The sequence below is a fragment of the Ambystoma mexicanum genome, chromosome 6p, assembly GCF_040938575.1.
Source record: "Ambystoma mexicanum isolate Mex_15411 chromosome 6p, UKY_AmexF1_1, whole genome shotgun sequence".
Classification (NCBI taxonomy): domain Eukaryota; kingdom Metazoa; phylum Chordata; class Amphibia; order Caudata; family Ambystomatidae; genus Ambystoma; species Ambystoma mexicanum.
The window spans coordinates 514,028,981-514,048,612 of NC_090935.1; the positions used below are offsets into that span (position 1 = coordinate 514,028,981).

At 45.5% G+C, this 19,632-nt stretch overlaps 1 protein-coding gene across 2 annotated transcripts in view; it reads right to left on the bottom strand.

Moving 5' to 3' along the window:
• The window catches only part of ELOVL7 (ELOVL fatty acid elongase 7), a 186,400-nt gene that overhangs the window by 32,693 nt on the left and 134,075 nt on the right, over positions 1–19,632 (bottom strand). For both annotated transcript variants that reach the window (XM_069627328.1, XM_069627329.1), the window contains 2 exons: positions 10,293–10,398; positions 2,907–3,043 (listed from right to left, as the gene is read on the bottom strand). In XM_069627328.1, coding sequence (XP_069483429.1) covers positions 2,907–3,043; positions 10,293–10,398 — 243 coding nt within the window. The remainder of the gene's footprint in view (positions 1–2,906; positions 3,044–10,292; positions 10,399–19,632) is intronic.

The window sequence follows — 19,632 nt, forward strand, 5'->3', positions numbered from 1 at the left end:
GGAAGCAACGATACAAGGGCACGGAAAGGTTGGCCAATTTGGCAGCAAGGGATCCACAAGCATCCAGCGGAGGTGTTAGGGGAAAGCCATTCCTTGAAGCCGTGTCTGCAGCTCCTTCCTTAAATGTAAACGTGAGGGGGCGAGTGTTGACGAGGTTGAGGTACCAGAGTCTTACGGCATAGACCGAGAATGCCCGTCTTCTGGTTCTTCCCTTCCTGCACCAGCGGAGAGCACCTGTCGCTTCCCTTCGACACTCCTGCATACCTAGTCTGGACTTCATGCCCAACTCACGCGCTACCCACCACCTACCCGGCCTCCCTGCAGCACAGGATTTTGGGCTTCAGTCACACCATTGAGTTATGCGCAGCCATTTGTCTATGCCTCCACTAAACATATCACCCTCAACCACTCATCACTATGACCCTTAGAATAAAGCAGAGCCCCACGCAAAATTCGGACCAGCTTTTCACATACCTTGACTGACAACGCGACAGGGGAGCTGCTAGGTCTAGAAAAGACCCGGGGCTAAGCTGATGTCAGTACTGTTGGGACTGGGGGCTAGCTAGTCTTTTGGCTGTAGCTCCTGAGATTCTATCCGGGGCTACAGACAAAAGATCAGGGGCTATAGCCCCCTTAGCCCCCCCCTAGCAACGCACCTGGTGACACAGCACCCGTCCTCGCTCCTGTGTAACAGGGGTTGCTGCTGGAGACATTGCCATTCTCAATCTGCCTATAAATGCACACGTGCATTTCACAACTCAGTTACTTTCAACAGACTGTTTCCCGAAGGGCGTTCAACCTCAGTGCTCCGATGGCAGCAGGCGCCAAACAAACACCACGCAACAGAACAGGTCTACAAATGCGGTTTTGCATGGTCGTTTCTCGCCTCTGCTCAGATGCAACCCCTTGTTCATAGGGTGTATTGCTGAGAGTCCATACAGCAGCACACAAAGTGGCACCAGCGTGCAGCGAGAGTCTGCCACTAACCCGGGCCCTTTCTGTGTAGCATAGCTCATGACCGTTAGCAAACAAGTTAGAATGGGTGGGAAGATAAAACTTGTACATTTGAAAGTCTCGGTGACGGCACTAAAATAAACAGCCATTTGAAGACACAACGCTTAAGGGTAAACATTTCTACCTCTTTAAACAGAAGTTGTTTAAACTGGGCTCCGTGTACTTTTACGTGTACAGTAAGTGCGTATCTAGTTACTTCAGGTCACATGCTCTGCATCTCACACTCCGCTTTTGCTCGGATAGAAAACAACATTCTAAAGAAACAAAAGTGACCGTCAAGCAGCTTGTCTAACAGGGTCAGGATTAAACACTGCAGTCTCCAATTCCTCCTTCTGGAATGCTGAAGGAGGGTCGATTAAGGTCCACACTGTTGTAAAGGAGCATCGACAATACCAACAGTTTGAACTTGTGTGTTGGTATAGGAAAGGCACGTTCCAGGCACTGCCATAGCGGTATTAACTGGCTATTGATGGTAGCAGGTGCAAAATGGTGCAAACACCTGGGCAATTAATAGCTGCTGCCGGCATAGGCCTACTACTTATACACAATCCAAAACGGTTGGCTTTGCCAATGCTTCTCATTAACAGGACACAGTCCTTATAAAGCCAGTGGCTGATGGCAGACCTGGCTATGACATTTGTGTTACACCAGTAATGCATTTACAGCCCCAATTAAGTCGTGACCTCTCACCAGACTGCTCTATATAAACACTGGCAGGCAATTCAAGTGAAAGGTTTGATGGTAAGGCTTGATAAAATCAAGCTTAAAGAGTTCCCATGAGGTGGTGTTTTGGGCAAGGCGAGGCAGGAATGGCCATAGAGTGGAGCATGGCCATGGGCTGCCAATAGGTGGGCTCATAACTAAACACCTATAGACTGTGTCCCTACTTTTATGCCTTTTCTGTACCCTATTGCAATAGTTTAGGCTTCTAGCTGTAGCAAGTGACACCAAATAGTCCAAAGTAAACATGAAACAATCTTCTCTGCTCTCAGAGTCCCTCTGTCCTCTGCAGCAGGAGCAACGCAAGCCTTCACCATGTGCCTTACGGGCAGTGGCACTGAACGAGCTCAACTCTACAACTTTAGTAAATGAACGAAAGAGTAATGCAATAGGCTTAGGTTATACCAACAAAACAAAAGCATTTGGAACCGCTTGGCCAATCATGTTCCAGGAATGTTTCTGCTGTGAAGATACACATTACCTGCCACTCAATCTCGGCCTGCAGAGATCAGACCGGTTTCTCAATAACGACTTACAAATGACCCCCGAGCATTCCTAAATGATGCTTAAGAAAGACAACGATCCGTAAACCGTAGTTCTGGTCACTCACACGGAAGCCCGCTTTCACAATGGCTTCTTGATAAAAGACTTCAATATTTTCTTTCAAAAGTGCGAGTAGGTACCATCAAGACGAACTCAGTCCTTTCGTCTCTCCTCCAGACACGGAATCCAGTGGTGGATGGAAGGAAGGAGAGAGGTGGCAGCAGAGTGGCGATGAATAAAGTTGGTCAACCCCTTGGGTACCTCAGTGCCCAGTGCACTCGCGCGACTTGGACACATGCACACTCAACCCACCTACTTAGAAGTGCCCTGTGAGCCCATCACCGGGTAGGCGCTGGGGCTGCAGGTCAGGGAGCTGTATGAAATCACACCACAGCACAAGTAACTTTAGAGACAACCACAGTGTGGCCGCACTGTAAAGGGGTTTTGTGCCGTTTGTTTTTGTAGGGTGCAGCCCATGCCAGAGAAACAGAAAGGCCTCCACGGGAAAGCAGAGCATTTCATTGAAGGAAAATAAGCAAGCCAAAACGTTCCCAAACTATTCCCCCAACAAACCATAATACTGGACCACTGAAAGGCAATATAATGGTAGCTTAGCACCCTCCACTTACAAGTTGCACAGATGTCATGTACTTCTTCCACCAAAGATATTTCTGGTATGCGGGCCCAAGGGCAGATACTCCATAGTAAGCGTACATGATGACATGCACAATGCAATTCAGCATGGCATGGAATGTCCCCAAACCACCTGCAGAATAAAAAGATAGAACTGCGTCAGACTTCAGGCAAGAGCAACAGCGATTGTTCACTCATCAAGGGCCTCGGGAGCATTTAGTCGCGGAGGGGATTAGACAGCGAGGAGGTGTGAGCGCATAATCTGCACAGTTACTGCAGCGCAGCAGCCGGCCAGATGTCCTTCAATACATTTCAAATTGGTGGCGCTGAAGTGAAAAATGCAGGAAATACCTTTCTTTGTTTGAAGAAGGGACACTGGGGAGCAAGGTAGAGTCACTGGAAAGTTTGTACACGCGACAAAGCCCAATACAAACGATGGCAAGCAATTGCTGGGTAAGTGAGCCCCCTCCTTTTCAGTTACAGAACTTTGACTCTCCCTCACCCCCCCCCCCCCCGCATCCCCCCCAAAAAAAAATTACCCCAGTGCTTTCTCTTTGCATTTTGGTTCTGGCCAGGGAGCTCTTGAAGTTCAGGTAATGGGGTTTTGGTTTTGTGGGTCTACCCCTCAGGCAGAGTGAGTGTTTGGAAGCAGGGGTGTAGTCATTTTGGGCGTTTGGAGGCCCAGCCACCATATGAGCCTTTGCCAGGTACAGGGGTCGGTGCAACTACCTCCTGTCCAACTATTGCAATCGTTAACAGATGGGAAGTTGGTGTTCCTGGTTTAATAAACCTGCAGCGTGTAGGATTAAGTTGTATTGTGGTCGATGTGAAGTTGTGCACTCGCTTCACGAGGGTTGGGGGGGGGGCATTCCCTACGTTCAGTAAAAGCACATAGGGAAATTGGGAGGGTGCCTTAGGCGTCATGGTTTAACGGGGTGTCCTCTGTAGGTTCATTACATTTTCCAAATGATGTTCACTTGGAGTGGCATTTCTGGGTGTCATTCCCATTGGTGGTAGCTTGGTTTTTGAGGCGCAGACAGCAGAGTTGCTCTCACCATCTATGTCCAGTATTGTAAGTGGCCAAAATATAGAGGGCGCTGCTTTGAGTTGGGGAGGAATTTTCTGACCATATGGGATGGAGTGGTGTAAACAGGCTTGGTGACAGATCAGAAATGGGGTGGTGCATACCTTCTCCTCTGTACAGGCTGGAAGAGGCAGGATTGGGCAAACTGCCCATTTCAACAGCAACAAAGGAAAAACTCCAGGCCAGCCCAGTGGAGTGAGTAACAAAGGGCATCTGCTGTGGTTTTTCACACGCTCCCCTCCACAGCCCAGGAAAGCAATGGATCAGAGAAGGCAGGGGTGGGAGTCTCATTGCAGGCCTGAGCAAGAGGGTCAGGCATGGACCCACATGCAGTGAGTGTGTTATTTGCAGCAGGAGAGACCTACTTTGGTTTGTGTCAGTAGAAGTGGGCGGTGTGCTCCGAGACCCACAACCGGCACATAGAGTTGGGGTTTGCCCAGAAGCACTTTAAGACAAGATAGCAGCCCCCTTGAGATGGATGGGGTGCAGATTAATACTCCAAAACCAAATCAATAATGACAACTTGACGGTTAGGCAAAGGGAGTCAGTTTAATGACAAGTACAAAAAACAGGGAGTCTCATGAATATAAGCGGATGCGGGATCTCTCTCGCTTCACAACCCCAACAAACTTCATAAAATCATCATTTATACTCAAATCTCGTCATTAGACGTTTAACGCTCAAAAGTTGGCATGCAATTTTATTGGTTTAGAAAAGGTAACTTTAATATAGGTACTATATCTGTATATGGTAACGAGTAAAGGGATTGGATAAACACCGTCAGGTGGGACATCCAAGCCCCACCTTCAAAATGGTACTGTAGACGTCACTAAAAGTATGACGTCCTACTAACTATAGGACCCTAGATTACTTGGACCACTGTGATTGGTTTGGCACCAAACCCCACACATACTTTTCCACTTTGCCTAGCAGCATGTAGAATGGTTGGCCAGGTGTAGGGTGCCCCTTACCTCCCCAGCCTTCCTCCAATTATGGTTACAATCAATCACCACTTTAGTGGCCATGTGTCAATTATTTCACTGTGGTTGGCCTCGAGACTGCATCTTCTGTCTGGAAAAGTTCTGATATCTTCGCCTGGCCTGTTGCCATGCGTAGGTGTGAAGGTCTCACTTCTCCTTGCTCAGCTGGACACGCGAGTCAGACAGTGATTTTGTCTCTTCTTTATGTAATTCGTGTATTTGATTTTCGTTTCACCCAGCACCTGCCTTCAGTTTCTTATCTTGACCTTTCTGAAGCAGGATATTCTGTTCTTAGTTTCAATTAATTGTAGCTACTGTTCTTCTATTCTACTGATACGACTTTGGCTTTTCTGGTACAATTTGCCTCCGCCGAGTTTAGTTTCTGCCGCTTACTCTCGATTTTGCTATGATCTCTCCTCGTGTGGCCCTTAGTAACCTTTAGTTAATTCTGCTCGTTGTGCAAAGTGGAAGTATATTTGTATAAAGTGCTTCTTTTGAGGTAATGTATAGTGGCGCTTGCCACACTATCTTTCTACTAAGCATAGCAAGCCGCACAATTTTCTTAGCTTTCTTGCGGTTCCAAGCATATGTACATTTGTAAACTGGTTGAATATCTTCACCATGCTTACAGCTTAAGGTTGCACTTTAGGTTCTCAATAGCTGTTCATGGCATTTCGTCTCTTTACGTCATTCTCTGGTCGTCTTTTCTTCTGTATGCGAGTCAGTCCAGGTTCTCGTGACGTCACCATTCATCTTCCATTAAGACCTCTTTGGTTTCTTCAGGGACTGTACTTTGACGATCTTCATTTTGTTTCATTTGTTGATATGGTTTTCTCACTGTCCATGGTTTCCTTGGTACTGGTACATCAATAGGCATTGTTCTTCTGATGGGTACTGTACAGAGCCCTACTGCAGCTCTCTGCTGGTTTATTTGCTCATCATAAGTCACATATTTCGGCGTGAAAGTTCCTGGTACTTCAAAATGGATGGTTGGAGTGCAGGCTGTACTTGGGACCTCCTCTACAGCGGTAGAGTGGTTGGGGGGGAAGTCAGACAGTCCCAGGTAAGAGGGTAAGCAACTAGTTTCAGTCTTGGCCACAAGGGGGTATCAAGGTGGAGGAATTTGCGAGTTTGTGCATTCAAAAAATAGTGTCAACTCACAGAAGTTAAGAATAACGTGGGCAAATTGAATTAACTGAAACACTTTAGGAAGCAACATAACTCCACTGATGCATTTGCAGAAACATTTCAATTCATGACAGTAGTTAAGAGTTAAATATCAAGTACGTACAATTAAATCTATTGGAGACTTGCCAATAAAACAAGTTTTCAAATATTTTATTGGACGGTTATGCTGGGATGGCACAACATCATAGTTTGAAGTCTCACCACTTCAGGTGGCAGTTGTAGAGCTAATAAGTGACAAAACACCCCAAAATCACCAATTCTCTCTCAGAGAAACGTGTTACTTTAAACTGTAGGGTGAAGCCACAAAATGCAGGACGGACTGAAACATGATCTACAGTGTCATACATGTGGCAAGAATGTATAGTACACATCAATTCACAATTCTACCAGTGCTGGGGAATCACACTTCAAAGAGGCAGACATTTATAAAAGCCTGTTGCACAGAACGTGTACACAAAAATAGGCACACGCAACCTCAAAATGGGTCCCATTTGCAATGAAAGGAGACCGTCTCAGAGCATCATTCCTGACTAAAGTTGGTTGTAGGTCCTTCACAATTCAATGTTGTTGCTGATTGATAGGCGACCACCAACAGTATTTGTTTTGAACTCCCATGGTCTCTAATGCAGCAGGTTGCCCGTGGAGATTGTCAATGCATGATCACATCTCCCTGTTCATTTGGCAGATTGACCCTTTTGCAAGACAGAGGTACCAAGTGCAACGAGTTGATTGTTCTGCTTGGACGATGTGGGTTGATAGCAGATGACCTGGGCGTAGATTGGAACAAATACCTTGACTGGGCAAGTTTGAATCAAAGTAAACAGCCTGCTGCATTTAAGTAACCCACAGTGTCTAGGGGGTCGCTGTTCCCAGATACTGACATCTATGAAATATATGCTCCTCTTGAGTATTCCATGGGGAATTGAATGCAGTGCTGGTATCCACTTGGATAAAAAGATGTGTTTTGTCCTCATGCTGGGGTGAAAGTCCCTGGTAATAATGTGTGTCAGGAAGTGGACTGTATGCCTCCCTTTTAATATTTCAGTGGAGCCATGACCACAACAGCAGCACACTGCCTGCTGCGTTTGGGGTGTTCCCACTGCCCTTCTTTTATGGGGTGAGGTTCTGTTTAGTTACCGATTTGTCGAGTAAAGCAGATCTTAAGGGTTTTCTGAGTAAGTGTACGAAGGTTTGTACCTAAACCAAGAGGACAAGTTTGAGCGGTTTGGTGTTCTTCCCCTGGATGTTTTGAGATGCAACAGTCATACATATTCTTCAGGGGCCAAGCAGTGCACTCTTGTTTTCAAATCCTTCATTGCAAGGCGTTTCTAAGGCAGTGTTCTTCAAACTGTGGAGCAACCCCTCCCGCCTCCCCCCTCGTGGGGCGTGGCACATGCCTGGAGGGCATAAACCCCAAGGATTGAATAACAATTAAAACAGCCGATCCGTGTTTGTTGACGGTGTTGCGGCAAACGCCGACTTCCAGTCGGTGCTCCTTTCAAGTGGAAAGGAACATCTGACTGAAAGACAGAATTTAAAGGCAGCGCTTGCTGCAACACGGATTAGCCGTTAACCGGCTGTGACGCAGCAAGTGCTGCCTTTCAGTCAGGTGCTCCTTGACCAGAGCACCTGACTGAAAGGCGGAACGCAAAGGCAGCTCTTGCTGAAACACAGCCGATAAACACACATCGGTTGTGCTGCCTTAGGGATTCTGCTTCCAGGCAGGTTCTCTTTTGCAAGATGTAACACAAGGTGGAGTCTACGCGGGGTTTACTTTCTTTCTACAGGAGACAGAGGGGGACACGCCGAATGGGACATGACAAGGGGGCGGGAGGGGGAAGAGAATGGTGAATGCAAGGGGGAAAAGTGGGTGAGAGCAGCTGTACAAAATAAATGGACCAGGAGCAGAGGGTGAACTGAAACAGGATAGGAAGCAGATGCGGACAGAATAGGAGGCAGAGAGTTATACAGCATTGGAATGGCAATTAAAAAATTAAGAGGGGAGACAGAATAATGAGTGAGCCAGAATAGAAGGGAGATTGAAAAGAAAGGGGATAGTGAGAGACTGCTAGAATGGGAAATTAAAGAATACCGAGAAGAGGAAACAGAATGGGGAGTAAACCTAAAGGTGTGATAGAGGACAGATGACTGAAGATAATTGAAAATTGGAAGGAGAATCAGTCAGACCAGTAAGGGAAGAGACTAAACAGCACAAGAGACAGAATGGGAGAGAAACTAAGACAGAAGGGGAAAAGAGAAATACTTGAAAGGGAGCAGAGGCAGACACGGCAAGAGGCATAGAAAGAGAAGAGGTTTAGAGAGACAACAGACCAAATGGGTGCAGGGCTACAGAAATAAGAAACCCAACTGGAGGAAGAGGAAAGACAGGATGGGAGTGTTGAAGGGGAGGCGCAATGGGGAGTGGGAAGTGTGTATGGAGGAGAAATAAGACTGCATTTCAGGAGATGAGGAGCAAATATATATTGCAAATGGTACGGTGAGAGAACAAGAGAATGGCAGTGAAGCCCAGAGAGTAGCCAGAACAGGTGCAACGAGGTAGAGAGGACAGTGGAGATTTGGAATTGGAGAGACTGTAAGGAAGAAGTTTGATACAGAGGGGATTAAACAGACAAGGAGGCAGTGACAAGTAATTGAAAAAGTGATAAGGATGCAAGGGAGTCGGTGGCCAAGTTAAACGGTGTAAATCCCACCCATAGTAAGTGTGCCTGCTGCCTACCTGGGATCACCCTCCATGATTCTGTCAAGAAAGAACCTGGAATGTGAGGCAACATCAGTGCTCCTACCACATATGCAAACTTCCCAACTGTCCCTCATTTGGGCAGTGCCACTCAAAATAAAAGCCTGATCTTGAACTCATGGCACCACCTCCATTTCACTCCCGTTGTTGAGAGGGCACTTCAGTCTCTTGGTATGCTCCCAGCTCAGAGCTACCCCGGCGACCATGAGTAGGTCGTCTCTGAAAAGCTTTGCCACCTCTGATCAGCAACCTCAACAGCTCAATTTTCCTCAAAGGGTGCTCGAGATAAAGTTTAATGACGACTGTTCTAAAGCAATACAAGACATGTTTTCCAACTTCATGTATAACATTCTGGGACATCTTGTGCCTAATTTTGTGAAATGATATGCACTATCCCAGCACTTTTAGAATTGTTAATCAGTTACTGTGTACAGATGTATGTATGCCTCTGTAGATAACATGGCTACTGAAGGCCTGCATCCCATGCATACTATTGCTTCATCCAAGGGCATTTATAGAGCAGTGATGTTTTCAGGGTGGGCTTGTGATAATCAGATGGCGAATGGTGAAGCTAGTGCATTGTACCATTTCAGCATCATATTTACAGCAAGTCCAATAAAGGAATCAAAACTGATCTACGATTTTAAACCTTGATTAACAATAGCAAACCGCTCTTTGCACAATAAAGCAAAAACAATTGATGTGCCGCCTGGTCTAGTTACTCCTGTTCTCATTCTATTAACCCCTTAGCATTTCATATCAATGCAAATATTGCGATATACAAGAGCACCATCAATATTGCCATTATAGGCATGCACGCACTTCCCGTTTTCCCAAGAATCTGGTTTTTCTATCTTTCTTCTATAGTGGTCCCCATTTTGTTGGTGGTACTGGTAATACAGGGGGCACCAATTGAGGCTTTTTTTAAAAACGAATTTTCATTTACTTTCCCTTACTAAATAAGGGACCGGGAAATGAGTGGAGAGGGTTATGATCTAGAGTCTGGCACCGTATGTTGCAATGCATGGTGTGTGGTGGGGGTCCATTTCCAAAGTCTGGAAAATAATGTGTTATTAGAACCAGTCCGTTTGCTTTATCGGCTTTCAAATTATCCCAAAATATGTAGCTCTGTTAAGCACCACAGACTGCTCCCCAGAAGGATTAGGGATACTACACTCAAAATGCATCATTCCATCATATCCGTCAGGCCAATGAAGTCTCAACTATCAAATGGACAAAGTTCGGCATAAAGGTTGTGTTTTAACTTGTGCTAATACATTGTGCCTGAAGAACCACTCTTGTTGCATTCCAAGATAGGATAAACCTGCCACTAAAGGGTCGCTCATTAATAATTTTACCCAATCAAATGTACCTGCGGCAAATTTGACTCCAAACCACCAAGTCCAAAGCATGACTGAATGGTGGTAGACGTGCAGAAATGTGATCTGGTTATTTTTCTTACGGAGCACAAAGAAGACCTGAAAGTACAAAAGAAATGTCAAATGAGAGCCACACAAACGTTATAATTAGTCGGTATTGTAGATCTAGACATTGCAAGCTTAAAATGCTTGAAAAAGATACAACAACAAAAGGTTACATTGCGTTACTGGATTTTACCTGGCACAGAACCCCGGGCGATTGTGGCCAGGAAATGCCATTATAGACTTGTCACCTATAGAAAGGACGGCAGTGACCAGATACACAGGAGCAAGGATGGGGCGTGGACTTCTGGGTTCTATTCTAAGGCATTACAGTCTGTTTTTGACCCAAAAGCCTGAGGGTTTAATCTTGGGTATGTCCGGTGGCAGGCCGATAAAAATACCAGCTCTCTTCAATGGAGGCATTATGGAACCTTTCACTAAATTCAGCAGCAGGGGATCTTGTGAATGCTAGCACTACCTTAAACTACATGCTGGCCTGAACTTGCAGGCAACTGCGTCTTATAGAAATAGTTCACCATCTTGCTATGTTTGTTGATCCACCCAGGTCAATGTATAACTGTGTAGTCCCTAATTTCAGTTATCTTGATCCATCTGCTTAACCAGCATTGCAGGTCTGATTGGTGCCTGGGTGTGATTCTGAGCTCTCTCCCAAGCTTATGCCACTTTTTTTTTTTTTTTTACATTTATAAAGCGCTCACACAGCCTGCAGGCATCGAGGCGCTGTTACAGGAATTGGTTGTTTTTCTTAGTTGCGTATTTTTTTTGTCTTAGTTACGTATTTATAACGCGCGCGGACCCGGGGATCGAACCTGTTGTTGCTTCGTGTCGTCTTGCTTCCAAGACGCGCACGCTGCCGCTGAGCTATCCTCCCGGGACTTCTCTAAGACTCTCGTGTTCCTTATTCTTACTTCCTGCTTATTTATACCCATGCCTTTTGTATATAAAAAGGAAAGTATGTCGGGTTGGCTGCTGTAAATGGCCAGCCAATTGCTTTTAACTGCTACCTCGTGTAACCACTAAAAGGGCCAATTTTCTAAAAGGGCTAGTTTTTTTTCTGGAGAGAAGTATTCACAAAGCCCCATTATAGAAGCTGTACATTTGGCCACAGTGCAGTGGCGGCTTTACTGGACCCCTTTCACAAGTGAGCATCTGGCACAAGTGGAAGGAGTTGCTGGAATGGCTGCACACAACACAGGAACATGCAAGCTTGTAGGTGCAACCAAGGTCCCACGAAAAGTGGATTTTGTCCCCTGGACTACAGGGTGCTTCTGTAGTTGCCAATGGACACAGAACAGTCACAATGTTCCAAATTATACTTTGGATACAGCTTTGTCCATTAGGAAGGGTAGCCTCAGGTTTCCAAAACTGGCTTCCATTCCAGTTCTTCTATGGTTTGTCCCGCTAGATTCAGCAGCATATCCTGTTATTGAAGGCAGAGGGGAGCTCTATTAGACCAGAAACCCTGTAGAGTACGCGGTTAATGGAGGGCCTCGACAAAATACTTTGTTCTCTTCTAAAGCAGTGTGTCCTCGTGCCGATATGACAAAACTGGGTCTCTTCTAAAGCATCTTCAAGGTAAATTAGCATGGTCTGTCTCAGCGTCTGGGGCTAACGCTCCACTTCCAAAACCGAAAGATAATTGTTCCTAACTAGGAAGTCCTCTGCTCCAAACACCCTAAATGGAGTGATCTAGCACAGGACAGAATATAAATGTTACAATTTAAAGTTAATAATTTTCAAAATAAATATGTTGCATCTTCCAACTAGCAAAAAGCTAGCCCAGAAGTTTTGCGCTTTTATTAACATTGTTCAGTCACTGGCCTTTGGTGCGTCCGAGTCAACAATGACACAAGAGGCCCTGTGCAACCTTGAGTAAGCGAAGACTAGTTTGCGATGGGGAAGCGAGGCTGGAGAGGGACATTGCTGGATGGAAGTAGAAGTATGTTGCAGTCTGCTGGTTTGTGAAATGGAATCTATTAAAAGACATACTGAACAAGGACATCAGGAGCCTGCTAGTACAGCAAGCCATAAATCAAAGGCGTGACCTGACTCAACCTTCACGCTCAGACAATGAAAGCCACCCATCTAGATTAGAGGGCCTCTTAATATAAAAGTATATATGGTTGTAAATCGGGGTTTCCTCACAAGCCATCATGATGTGGCTGCAAGGACAAATTCATGCAGGACTTCTTTTCTTTGCAGGATAAAACACCACCAACTCTTCGAAGCCACAAGTCGCTCACTTTGCCATCCACGTGGTGGCCATTAACCTTTTGTTCCCGTAGGAGTCTCATTCTAGTTGTCCCCATAGATTTATACAGGAACATTTGTTCTCCCCCGTTACCTGCAAAGACGTTCTTCTTCCCATAGTAGGTGGTGATGGAAATGTTGCAAATGCTTTTACATGCAGTGCCTCGCCGTCAGTTATACTATTGGCACTCCTGGTTGGATAGGTCTGCCCATCTGTGGTCGACAGGCCAGGATTTGGTATTAGTACTCTGAATGATTTATAAAATGTAGTATTTTACATATATAAAATGTCGTCCACATAATTTGTGACGTTCTATACTGTTGTGTTGATCTTGCTCTGCCTCCATATTTGTGTGTAATACTTCTTTAAGGCTCTCGTCTGGTTGCCAATGCTGGGGTGCGGGGAGGTGCTGTAGCAGGAAGAGTGCAGACCTCCAATTTAGGATTCATGAGATTTTCTGCAGGGTTTTCCCCATTTGGTCTTTTTGCCGTGGGAGTGGTGAGAATGCGCATCTTCTCTCAATATGGCACTAGAATAAAGAATATTGCCACTCCCCTGAATACCGTTATCTATTCACAACTACTGTAAAAAATGTTTTTTCTTTCAAGAGTGCCTATCCATCTCAATATTTCTCCCCACTGCATCAATTCACACCGATACCAGCATAGGTCAGCAGAAACAAAAAGAAGCCGCTAGGAATGATTTACAGTACAATCACTAAAGGCCCATCAAGGCCCTGGTGTATGCGAGGGGGCCCAAAATAAAAAATAACACCCATAAGAATAAGGCCCCACCCAACAAACAAGAAGCACGGGTGCAACTGGCTTGGTGAGCAAGAGGTTTGTGCTTTAAGTGAATACCTAGTTTACCATTATTGTTATTTTGCATTTATATAGCGCCTCATCTACCATTGGTATGGTCTGAAGGCGCTGGTAGGTTGAACGCCCTTGGGAACCGTAGTTCAGATCAGTAGAGAGAGTCAAAAGGTGCGTGTGAGCACCGGGTATGTGTGCAGCTCGTTCGGGATCCATGTAATAGCTGCTTCTTAGCTGTAGGTGTGGTGGTCGAGAGATCAGGAGTATGTGTTCGTTCTGGCAGGATTTATCCAGACCGGATGTGGCTGCGTTAGGCTTGAGGAGAACGCCTGGCTGGGGGGTGCATAACCAGCAGTGTTTACTTAGAATGATGTGGAGTGAGCGGCAGATGTTGGTATGGGAACAGTTATAACGAATGGTGTCATAGTATTTCTGTGTTCTAGTTGAATGGTCATGTAAAGGAGAGTAAGCATGGTGGTGGGATATGATGGGTTATATGCTCCTTCAAATGTCTACGCACTCACCCCCTCTATGCACTCACCCCTCTACGCACTCACCCCCTCATCCGTTCTATCCGCTCCATCTACACATCCACTCACCCACTCATCCGTCCCGTCCGCGCTCTATCCACCCGTCCGCGCTCTATCCATCCGTCCTCTGGCTTGGTGTTTGGAGAGACGAATGTCAGGGAGTGCGAAGGAGGGTGGGGTGATTTGGGAAGGGGGGGACAGGAGGGAAGGCAGATCGGGGAGTGGGGGCAGTCCATGGCAGTAGTTTCCGACAAACTGTTGGTTTGAGGGTGCACTCATGCTTGGTACTAGCTTTCAGGTGGATTTAGGAGGTAAGTTCAGGCACACTTCCAAGTTCAAATTGCACAGAGATGATATTAGGCTATTAGGTATTATTAGGTACACTTCTAGGATCAACTCTACACAGGGATGATATTAGGTTTAACTCTAGATTCAATTTTGTATAGGGGGATATTAGATTATTAGGCACAGTTCTAGATTCTACATGAAATAGCTTTACGATTAGGTATACTAATAGGATTAATTAGGATATTTAGGCATGCTTCCTAGCCTCAATGGTGTTGTGCACACTTCTAGATTGAACTAAGCACAGAGAGACTATTCTGGACACTAGTCAGTTCAATTAGGGCACGCTAATAGGCGCACCTCTCTCAATTCAACTTTATACAGGGAGGGTATTAGGCATGAATCTAACTCAGCTTTGCCCAGAGAGGTTATTAGGGATATTAGTCGATTCAACCCGGCAAGGTATTAGACTATTATGATATTTTACAGAGAGGCTATTGGGAACAATTCAAAATGCATCTTTCACAGCGAGGCTATTGGGAACAATTCTAAATTCACAGCGAGGCTATTGGGCACACTTCTAGATTCACAGAGAGGCTATTGGGCACACTTCTAAATGCAACTTTCACAGAGAGGCTATTGGGCGCACTTCTATATTCACAGAGGCTATTGGGCACACGTCTAAATGCAACTTTCACAGAGGCTATTGGGCACACTTCTAGATTCACAGAGAGGCTATTGGGCACACTTCTAGATTCACAGAGAGGCTATTGGGCACACTTCTGAATTTAACTTTTCACATGTATAGGATGGAGTTTCCAAATGCAAATATACTACGGATGTAATAAATTTACACTGGTGATCCGCTGTTAGATGAGTGGTAGGGCAATATGGCGTGAAGTAATTGCTTCTGGCCCCGCCCTTGCCACACTTGTTGGCTTCTTGCTTCTCCTGCGGATACCTGCAGATATATCTCGGTGCCGTCTCTGTAGGAGCCGTCCTTTGCCTCAGGTCCTTAGCCACAGGGGCTGCCGGGCAGAGGGCTGCCCAGGGAGGACTAGCAATGAAGGGGGACCCTCTAGATGGGACCAATCAACGCGGGGGTGGGCGGGTCGGGAGGCAGGAGAACACGGAAGAGGGAGCGGGGTGGGAATGGGTGGCAACCAAGGCACCGAGGGGCCTGAATCAGCGGTGGGGGGCCCGGAATGGGCTGTGGCCAGATGAAAAGGGCACACACTCACCGGGCTTCCTTGCAGCATGCTGTTAGTATTAATAGATTCGATGTCCCAAGGCCTACCGTGAAACTAGATTGGTGGGTATCCACCAAACTGTTGTCTTTTAGCCTGGTTTTTAGGTCTTTTAGAATTAGACATGCAAAGATTTTCCCTATGGTGTCTAGTAACCACTTGTAAGTGAATACCACTCGTTTACTTAGACAGAAAAGGGAAGATTAGCCTGCGTCGCATCCAGATGGAATTGTGAATGTTAGCATGTCCACACTTAGATAGACTTGTAAATAAATATTAGCATGTCCACACTTGGATAGAATTGTGAACACTAGCCTGCGTCGCGTCTGGATAGAATTGTGAACATTAGCCTGCGTCGCATCTACATAAGGCTGTGAATGTTGGCATGCCCACACCTGGATGGAGTTCTGGACATTGGCCTGCGCCGCGTCCGGAAGGGATTGTGAGGGCCAGCAAGTACCACACTTGGACAAAACTGTGAATGTTAGCATGCTAAAAGGTCAAGTAACCCACTAACCAATACAACCTCAAACTCTGCATACTTATCTCACTCAAAAACTCACACAACCATCTCTCGCACCGCAAGCCGCACGCACTTCACAACACTGCAACACCACATAAACCGGAGCAACAGCTCCTCTCACTATCCTACTCCCTCTTCACCTTACTAACCCATCCCACCTTATCGTTTACAGATCCGCCTGGGGACCAATTCCGCTGGTGACGGTGCGCGGTACAAATACCTTTAACATTTAACCATTTGCACAAGGGCCGCCATGTAGGCTAACCAGATAGAACGTACAGAGGGAGAGGGTGCTGGAAGTCTCATTTCAAGGTGGATTTGGGGATGCAGTGGCATTTGGTTAGTTGACCTTTATAGAACTATTTGCGATTGTATAACCAATGAAAGAAGCCAGACGACAATGTGGGTAATTTCATCTCAGAAAGGGTGATCTGCTAAACAGATGCCTCTTTTGATAATCTCCATGCCAAAACCAGAACATACATCTGTGTACTGCTGCATCAGTAGCCTGATTTGCAGCTCCTGCTCTCCACTGGCACAAGCATTTTCAGAGGTCACATGTGCCCTGTTTGGAAGTCACTGCAGTGCAGAGGCTGAATTTAAACTGCACCTCTTCCCCAAAACCACCACATAATGAGTTACTAATCTGGTGGCAGTTGTAATCTTAAAATATAAGCCATACCCGAATCTAGGCTATGGTGGCTAATAGCTCATAATCATTAAAAGGCACATTGGAGTAATATATAGGAGGTGTCAACACAGCAGAAGTCTCCCCAACTGCCTTCCAGACAACCAATCCCTGCTGCAGGGATGCATCTTTGATCCTTTGGGGTCAGGTAACAACTCTCCTGCATGACAGCCCCTCAGCAGGAACTGTTCGGGTAAACCAAAATCAAAGGGGGATGTACTACACAAAAGGACTAGCCTCACACCAAGGTGTTGCATACCAAAGGGCCTTTGATGCTATGGGTAAGTGAAAGGGTGCATTTAGTGTGGACAGAAGGGGCTCAGTTTAGGAGGACGGTTTCACCATCTTGTGTCTTTCTGCACCTTTTTCCTTGCAGTCCCCTCCACTTCCTTTAGAGCAAAGCACTTTGGGTCTGAGCAAGCAGGCAAAGACTACTGTCAAGAAACAGGATTTCCAGACCAGTCAGCCATTGAGTTAAAGGTGTAGTCCAAAGCGGGGGCAAGCGCTGCTCCTTAGCCAATCCCAGGGCACACTGGAGGGGTGACTATTTTGGAGGACATGGGGCTGCCATAATGTACCAAGCTTCCAGGCTGGGAGAGCAGATTCTGAACAGACACTCTGCCCTAAAGCCCTCACAGTGAGTATCACAGCATCACGAGGACCAGATCAGCGAAAGCTTCCTGTTCTATGGCATGAAACTGGTCAAAATGCATTCAAACCGTGTTCACCATGCTCGAACCAGGTTGACTTGCCTGTGATGCTTTTTGCGCTCCATCGAACACAGCTACATTGCAACCGCTGAATCGGCTTGCTGCGTTTCCAAGCGGGGTACATCACCTGCTCGGCACGAGCAACCTAGGCATGGATGCATGCAAACTCAACCCATTTCCTCTTTGAACCTACCCTGAAAGTCACTAGATCGAATCAACAGACCTTGACTCACACACTCAAGCATCAAGTCACACGCCAACCCAAACAAGCAGTTACCAACATCTCAAACCGACTCAACTCCCGAGTGGACTCTGGCAAGTCATCCAAACTGTGCAGGGGACGGGAGTTCCTCTATTAGGAACTTACTCACTTTCACAAGCTCAGATAGAGCCCAATTATTAATATGACTTAGATACACCATACATGTGTGTACATACTTTGCATTACTTGTCAATTTCTTTAAAGCACAAAAAACATTGTTTTAGTATTCAATGAAGAACATCCATACATAAATTGCAGGTATTTTCAGTTTCTTTAATTTTCAATAATTCATAGCTGGCCCAACGCGTTTCGAGAAGTTCATCTCTTCTTCAGGGGCAAATTCAACACAATTTTTAATCACATATAAGGGGAAATTTCAACAAAACATTTAATTATCTATATGATAATTTATTTTCCAAGTCAATCATGATTCAATATATTGTATTCACATGTAGTCTTATCAGGAGAGTACCCAATGTTCAGATAGCTTAGGTAAGTATCATTGAAGTAAACACATTCACTCAGTTCTTGAACTATAAAGTTGTTTGGTCTGTTCTACCCTAGACAATCAGGTGTGTCCAACAATAAATGTAACAAATTCAGAATTTTTGTGGTAAATGTTATATATATTGCTATATGAATATTTAAAGCATTCAAGGGTCTGTCAGCCTAATGGAGGCATAGTAAAGGCATTCAAGGAGGGGACATCTTTGTCGTTGTCATTAATTAGCAAAAGACATAGTGGTTCATCAATAAAAAGAGGGCTGCTAATAATAATATTGTTGAAAAAGGGGGGGCGGGCTGTATCTTTATATAAGAATATAAATCTCAATGGGTTTTTTGTGCTTACCCTTATGGCAAGGAAAGTAGTCACCATGAAGGTAGAATGGCAAAATCTCAACCAGGTGGATCCGACAGAACACGAGATGTAGTAACTTCTCAGTAGTCTACTCTAGTGTTAAGAAAATGTGTGAAGGCGGCGTTAGAGTAAGATCGAGTAAAGTAAGGAAGCAATATAGAGCAGAGTAGAATCTGCTTACCTTCACAATCTGGCAAAAAGGAAATGGCGTGTCCGCACCCGTGCTCGTAGTAAGAGTAACGGGCGGCACACTAAAGTAATGGCGCTTGACGATGACGTCACTGCGCAGTGGCGTCAGGTGACTATTGTAAACAAATGGGGAGATGTTTAAGTTTGTCGCAGGTGCAACGAAACATACGATTGTTAATAGTGTATAGAAGTGATCAAGATCTGCAAGGTAGGTATGACGTCAAGGAGGACAGATGTTTTAGGATAAATTATCCACTCGAAACATAACAGAATGAATGTTATTCACGAGTGGTGATGGAGTTAGAGAGATCCTAAGTTTAGGTCTAAATGGCATAAGAGTATGGTAGGATGTGTAAATATTGAAAACAGTAAAGTTAGAAAAAAGTTAGAAAAAACATACTAGTGGTTCTGAGATATGCTTGAATATGGTTGAGTGGGTAAATATAGGAACCAGTAAAAATGTTTCAAAGAACATACTTGTAGTCCTATGCAAAGGTACTGATTAATGTAGGTGTACTCCTTTACAAGTCCATTCGGGCTCACACATCATGAATCAACTCGCCTCTCATTTAAGGCTTACATTCTACATTGCCCTGGTTTTTTCATTGAATCCTATGTATATATGTACAATATATAAGGGGCAAGCTAATGTCCGCCCGGTGGACAAAATCCACCGGTCTTCGGTGATGGTCTGCCACGCCCCCAGATGAGACGAGATTTGTCCTCCCACCAGAGTCTCGTGCAACCGACAAAGAATTTTGCAGATTTATCGGCAGGGAGACCACCTGCCCCTGGAGAGTAGGCTGATGGGCGAGAGAAAAACCACCCACGTTGTTTGATGGGTGCCACCAACCAGAGTTTCAGTAGTGCGCGCCTGGCAGTCCTGAAACCCCCTGAACCCAGAGAAGGAT